The sequence below is a fragment of the Sinocyclocheilus anshuiensis genome, unplaced genomic scaffold, assembly GCF_001515605.1.
Source record: "Sinocyclocheilus anshuiensis isolate Anshui unplaced genomic scaffold, SAMN03320099.WGS_v1.1 scaffold93, whole genome shotgun sequence".
Classification (NCBI taxonomy): domain Eukaryota; kingdom Metazoa; phylum Chordata; class Actinopteri; order Cypriniformes; family Cyprinidae; genus Sinocyclocheilus; species Sinocyclocheilus anshuiensis.
This window is the reverse complement of record NW_015539852.1, coordinates 1,277,166-1,284,876: the sequence shown is the minus strand read 5'-3', so window position 1 is coordinate 1,284,876 and position 7,711 is coordinate 1,277,166. Positions and strand designations below refer to the sequence as shown.

Here is a 7,711-nt window from a genome sequence, read left to right as displayed (position 1 = left end):
GGGGATAAAGTGAGGAATGGCCAGAGGGCTAGAGTGAGCAGAGGCCGGGGCATAAAGTGAGGAACGGCTGGAGGGCTAGAGTGAGCAGAGGCGGCGGATTTGACGAAGGAGCGTCCGGAGGGCTTGCGGCAACCATATGTGACGACCCCGGGCTGGACTCCGCTTCGTCCACGGTGAAAGCCGATCCGGTGATCCACAGCGCAAAGTTGTAGTATTTCCTCAGCAACCAGCACGGATCAGCTCCAGGCATGACGAAGTGATGGTCCTTACATTATTTACATGTTAGACTGATGAAAAACATGGAGTGATGCTAGAATACAGAGTGGGAAATATGAAAGCAAGAAAAAAAATGTATGCATGTATGTAGAATGTGTATATTTTGTAACCCTTATTAAAAAGCCACACAGCTTATTACGATCATTTTGATCAAATAAGAGACTTCTTTCCAAAACATAAAAAAATATTTTTCCAAATTTGTGACCAGCAGTGTATATACATTCTGTATCTTAGTCTAATATAAAATCATTCAAATCATCATTGATTTTGTGAAAGTGCTCCTCATTTGTTTAGCTCATCACGGCTGATTAGACTCAAAAGCATCCCTCATCTTCAAACTGTGTTTGAATTCCCTGACAATTGATTATCGATTAGCTGACCATCTGAGGCAACATCCTACAGAGCTACGGCGCGTGTCACGTGCATACATGTGTAATGATATCTGTAATGGTATCTCAAGTGAAGAGCTAAAGTACAGCATGACCCCTTGACCCCATTAGCTGATGGTGTGCAATTAGGAAAAAAATATCCCCTGCCCACATACTTCATAAAGCACCTACAATACATCACCACCGCCAGCTCAATCTAGACACATACTCCACGCTTTAAGAACCTTAAAAAGCATTGCATTATTGTACAGTACATACTTTCTGGCATGCTGACCTTATCAAAGTAGCTTATGTCCTGTGAAATATGACACCTGCACTATAGTTAGGTAACACACACACATCATGCTGAAGCACTGCTCCCTTGGCAACATTTCACGTGTTTTTGTGTCAATAAAAGAAAGTTAATACAAACATCAATGACACAAATGTCTTTGCTCTCACGTAACTGTATATAAATGGGAAAACCGATATGAAGGCAAAGGAGAAACGTACCATAACTCAGGTCAGGTCATATTACGTCAGGTCAACCCACTGCTACACTAGCAATTATCAGGACATCTCAAGAGCAGCTTTAAAGCATAGCAGAGACGTTGATGTCCATCAAGAGGGTTGAGCAAGAATCATTGGTCATTAGATATCAGAGAAATCAACCACACATTTTTCCCCATATTAATCTTGACATAACACCGGTGAAAGTGGTACATCTCTTGATGAAAACACGCACAGGTCACATTTCACCCCAATATTACAAAGAAAGAAAGAAAAAAAGAAAGAAACGGAATTATATTTTGCATGAATTAAATAGTCAGTTTGTTTTTCATAGTGAAATTATTTTAATGACAGTTTAAGCTCAGTTGCCCTCAAATTCTCATTACCATGATGTATGTATTGTATTATATGAGTAAAATAATTATGAATTCTTTAAAAATATTATAATTAAAATAAAAAAGGAATAATGTATAATTAATTTTACAATTTAAATAATATAAATATACATACATAATAATACACAATAATAATAATAATCAAAATGTATATAATACCATTAAAAGGTTCAGGGTTAGTAAGATTTGTTTTAATTAATCATCAAAGACACATTAAATTGATCAAAACTGACATTTATAATGAATTAAAAAAATACATCATGGTTCCTACAAAAAAAAAAGCATAACTATTTTCAACATTGCTAATATTAATAATAATAACTGCAACAACAGCAATAGTAAATCAACATATTCAAATGATTTCTAAAGGATCATGTGACACTGAAGACTGGAGTAATGATGCTGAAATTTTAGCTTTGCCATCACAGGAATAAATGTTAAAATATATTAAAATATATAATTATTTCAAATTGTAATAATATTTAAAAATAATGCAATTTTTACTGTATTTAAAAATCATATAAATCTTACCAACCCCAAACTTTTAGACTGTAGTGTGTGTTTGTATATATAAATATATAAATGTGATGATTTTGGGGTTAAATCTGACCTGACTGACATATCGCAGACTGTCAGTTCTTGCTTTACTTTGTGCTGCTGAAGCCTTTGAAATGTGAAAAGTCTGCTTTCATTGTTGTAATGGACTGTGTTTACAGAAGGAGATAAAAATGAGCAAATGTGGAAACTCAATCCATCATTTCCCTGTCCCTGCGTCAGGCTCCTCTACACCGCCCACCTGAACGTCCCCATTCTGACCAAGAACACCCAGGATTCCCGCAGTCATCAATGTGCAGTGTTGGGGAAAGTTACTTTTAAAAGTAATGCATTACAATATTGCGTTACTTCCTAAAAAAGTAACTAATTACGTTACTTAGTTACTTTTTAATTTGAAAGTAATGAATTACGTTACTTTTTAAATCTGGGCTGGGCTTGCTTGTTTGCTTTTTATATAAAAAGTTCTATTTTTGGCAAATGTAAAAGCCCTTTCACACCAAAAGCCTCAGACTGAAGGAAATGTAAATTCACGTCTGTACAGTAGAACACAGAAGAAGAAAGTTCAACACTCTTCAGCAATAAAAAAAAGAAGAAATGTTAGTTTATCTTGTGTAATTTTTGCTTATTAGTATAGTTGAATTGGATCACCAAAGGTCAGCAGCAAATTGGTTAATAAAATGGGATTAAATACATAAAGGATATTTGTATTTAACATTTAATCATTGCAGCTTTGAGTCATATTCTGAGTTGCGTTTAACTGTTTTTATTAATTTTGAGGAACACTAAATCAGATTTTTTTTTTTTGTGAGTGAGTGAGTGAGATGAATTAATGCATGTTCACATTTATTCTAGAACGAAAGTGTCATCTTACTCCCGATTTCTCTCAACAAGGGGACAGGAGAGTTTTCAATCAATAAATGGGAAAAAAAAGTCAGATATTTTCTTGTAAATTAAAAAGTAATGCGTTATTTTACTAGTTACTAGCAAAAAGTAATCTGATTATGTAACTCGCGTTACTTGTAATGTGTTACCCCAAACACTGTCAATGTGACATCCTGTACCATATCATTAATGTATGGGATTTCGATTAATGGATACAGGTATTCTGCAGGCTTAGTCTCTCATCTAATCCAGTCTCCCCCACAGCCTTGAATATTTCATACCGAGTCTCTTTCACTGCTGACACCAAATGATTATGCAGCCTTGTAAAGTGCAGTACTGTCAAGTTCAGGACTGTGGGTCAGAGTGCAGTATGAACACTTTCTGATCATTTGAAGCTGTCTTTATTATCAGTAATGGTCATTCACTGTCTTCTGTCACACACGCTCAGTACAGAAACAAGAAAGGATGGAATTTGGTTTTTCAATTTTACACCCCACTACACTGGTCACACAAGCAGTTTACATGTCATTTCAAATGTGCAATCATGCATCAGATGTTATTAAATCATGTATGTCGCTGGAGCTCTGCAAAGACGAAAAAATTCAGCAAATAAAAAAAAATTCATCAAGCAATACAGATATTCTTACATAACATGCTGACAATGTAGTTCATCTGGTATTCACACAACAGGATATGAGGACAAAATAAATAAAGTAAGGACAAAAGTACAGAGTATTGTTTGGATATCATATTTTATGTGTTTTTTTACATGGATTCTTTCATACAATAACATTCCAGTCATTTAATAACATCCCAGTCATCCCAGTGTGTGTGCGCGAATACATATATATATATATCCCGTACATAATGCCATAACATCCTGAAAGAGTAATATTTATGTTCATAATGCTGTATAAATAACGACAAGTTAAGATTGTTTGTCATGTCACTTTTAAAGGCACCTTTTTGACCTGAATGACAAAAATGTTCAGACCATTAAGGCAACATTAAATGATCATTATCACACAACATTAAACACATAATAGAGCGTTATCTTGCTCATCAGTGCGATTTCCTCACTGATGATGAGAGAATTACAACGCTTGGCAAAGCTATTTACTGTAACAGTCATGTGCAACTAACAAAACACTGAAAATTGGAAACATAAACAGACACAATAGAAACATATCCATGATTATTAAAGAAAAAAGAAAGTCTTTGGATGTAACTACATTTTTTTTTTGGTTAAAGTGAGGTTAAGAGGTCCAGAATGATTGGCAAAAAAGAAAAAAAGAGCAAAGGAGATCTCTCATATCGCAACTTTCTACTAGACATGGAGAGAAAATGGAGACTTTTGCAGAAGTCTACAGCTTCTCAGTTGTTTCTTCTGAGAAAGAAAAAGATTCTAGAAATCTTATGCGTGTCTCCTCTAGAGTTTCATAAAACAACTGTGAAGAGAAACTGAGAAATAACAATATGAACTCAAACACAAAATGTCACAAAACTAAATATCCACATTCATTTCATAGTTCAAAAATATACTTCAACAAATTTGTGTCTATGTTTACTGTTCCTAAGAAAATGTAAATGAAAAAGCGATAAACAACTGATACTACTCCCAAAATGTCTCCTGAGTTATGAAAGCACAACCTCTGATCAATAAATCTTTCCACTTAAGGAGTGCATTGGTGTGAGACAGGACAAAAAAATCATGGACACAACCATTCAAAAGTTTGAGGATGGTAGGATAAATAATATTATGAATTTTCAGCAGCCATTATTCCAGTCTTCAGTGTCACATGACCAGAAATCATTCTAATATGCTGATTTGGTGCTCAAAAACATTTCTTATTAAAGGGGTGGTTCACTGTTTTTTTTCTAGGCTTGATTGTGTTTATGGGGTGCAGTCTAACATGTGTTAATGCTTTGTTTTTTTTAAAACGCATTATTTTTCACATAATTTACCTTTATTCCACACCGCTCTGTCCCTTCTCTGAGAAACACGCTGATCAATTTCTTTCAAAAAGGCGGGGCATAGAGGAGAAACAATAATGTACGGTATGTGGAAAATAATGTGTTTTTTAAACTTTAAACCGCATAAACACATTTCATTGCACCAAATACACCAAATAATGTTCTTTTTAGCAGCATCATATGACCCCTTTAAACAGCCAGAATTGTAAAAGACGATATCTCCGTTTGCATTGAATTTTTAGCTTCGGAACTGTGCAGATATTGTTTATGTTCAAACAGCAACGTTACACACTAACTACGTTAAAAAAGTGAAATCACAATGAACCACCCCTTTAACCAAAAAAAAAGGACCCCAAAATTTTGAATGGAACTTTTTAACGTACACTTATCAATCAATATTAACTTAAAATGTAAAACAGTACATATTTCCATGTGATATTCAAACATATGTATTGCATAGAACAGCATTAATGCAATGTATTTTTTATTTGGAAGAGAGTGGGCTCACACAGTCATCCTGTGACTAAATTTGTTGGTGGTTTTGACCTTTGCTGGGGTCAGATATGTTGATATGTCGGTTAACAGCACAACAGAACAAATTTTTACCACACACAAAGTCTTAGCACAATGAGAGCTAAAGCCAATAAAGCTGCCCATGCAGGGAGTAAACAGCTGAGGCTTTGTGACCATCTCTAATAACCAACGGCTAAACTTTGACGATCAACTAATGCTAAAGGAGCCAACGGGCTTAAACAGTCCATGGACATGTTGAAATCCCTACGGTTAAACATGGGCAGGGAGGTAGAAAGAAAGCCAGAACTGAGATGGAATCTGAAAGTGCTTTTCTAAGGCCACATCTGTAGTCCTCCCTGAGCAGCCTGGTGCTATAGTGGGATTTAAAGTTATAGTGACCTTCTCTTTGCAGTGATAAATAGCACATAACTCAGTGCTGGTGTGAATGGTAACTTAATAGAGTGGAACTATTTTATGATGAGGTCTCCTCATATCTGATCAACCGCAGAAGCATCCGAGTTGAGGTGACTGCATTTTTTTCTCACCAGTCCCATCAACTTAGACATAAAAACAGTCCAAATGTCCATTTCTGTGGGCAGGCTGACCTTCATTTTGGTGTGACATGCATGGATAAACATGGACGATATATGACTGGTTGAGGTATTCATTGTCATCCTTAAAGGACACAGTAGACTATGAACCCAATGGCTCAGAGATGTCCATCATTGGCTTTGTGTGGTTACTATAAACTGCAACTGCTTTTTCATTGGAATATTACACATTATTATTTCAATTTTCTAAATCAAAAACCCTGGATAAAAATACTTATTTTACAAAACACTGGCACTAATAGTAAACTGAAATTACCTGAAATTAATGGGAAAAGGGACTATTGATCCTTGATAACTAAACAGAACAAATCTGTCTGTTTTTCACTTTTGCATTGCAATCATATATTATAAATCAGTTGTGCATTATATATTTATGGCATAGCCTCATGCATTTCCACGGATACGGTTTGGTAATTAAAGTTAGGTAATCATTCATCAGCAAATAGTTTTGACTCAAAGGCTTAGATTTAAAAGTATAACATTAATCTGCTGCTTAAAATATGGATTTTTGTGTAGAACTATGCAAGTAACAATGATTTAAGTGCTTTAAAATGAAAAAGGAACAAACATTGTTAAAAAATGAGCTAGCAGTTTGAATCCAGGTTGTGGCAGATACATTTGGCACATGCATTTCCCAGCACTTAAATTGCACTAAGAGCATATCGGCTCTCACAAAAGCTAGCAAAAATACAAATAATCTAAAAATAACAAAGTGAAGGGGCATTCATTTGTCAGCTTGTAAGTGAATATGTTGGCTGGAGTTAAATGTTTTTTTTTTCTTGGATGATGTAAAAAAAAAAAAAAAGGTATAAGGATGTCCAGTCGGTGCATATAAGGCCTGTTCACTCTTCTCTGAATGAAAAACTTGCTGTTTGGTAAGACGTGAATAACAGACAGAGGCCCAAAAAATTGAACTTTTGAACATTTGTTGAATGAAAAAAAAAAAATCCAGCAGGGTTCAACAGACTGAAAACACATTGAAAATCTAGGTTGCAAAATCAAATCAAATTAAAAATAAATTTAATAGAAGTTTTAGGATTAAAAAAAATTTAAACCAAGAAGTATTGCAACTAATCAAACTAATACAACTAATTTTTTTTCTCCAAATAAATTAAAATTTTCAATGTAACTTTTCACTCAACTTGTCATGCAAATAAGGCACTTTCTAATAAAAACATTAAAATAAGTATATTATTAAATATAAACATTAAATTGACGTTATATTAAATGAGAGAAAAGCAAAATAGAACTATTTTCTCAAGCAGTTTCAGACTTTTGAACCCCACTGTGTATTAGAAATGTTTTTTTGGAAAATGTAAAATCATGTAGTTTTGCAGGCAAGTAGCACGTAGAACGTCCTAATTTAGGAGTGTTGATCACCATCACTATTGTAGTGATCTCAGCCCAGTTTGATTCTGGTGTCCTGGCTGTAGTAGCCCACCTGGAGCAGAATGGCAATGTCAATTAAGATCTGTACTGCACCACAGACTACGAACTGGGTGGGGCTTTCATTGATCATGAAATACGTGGTCTTAAAGATGTCACCAGCCGTCCATAAAAGCACCATCTTTATGCTGAAAAAACAGAGAGTAATAGAACATTATATTGAAACATTCAGAAATATATA

At 34.7% G+C, this 7,711-nt stretch overlaps 1 protein-coding gene across 1 annotated transcript in view; it reads right to left on the bottom strand.

Moving 5' to 3' along the window:
* Positions 1-7,375: 7,375 nt before the first annotated feature.
* LOC107684666 (PQ-loop repeat-containing protein 1-like) overlaps positions 7,376-7,711 on the bottom strand; it is a 46,806-nt gene continuing 46,470 nt past the window's right edge. Inside the window, exon 5 of the mRNA XM_016480978.1 lies at positions 7,376-7,658. Within this exon, the coding sequence (XP_016336464.1) occupies positions 7,484-7,658 (175 nt within the window). The 3' untranslated portion in view covers positions 7,376-7,483. The remainder of the gene's footprint in view (positions 7,659-7,711) is intronic.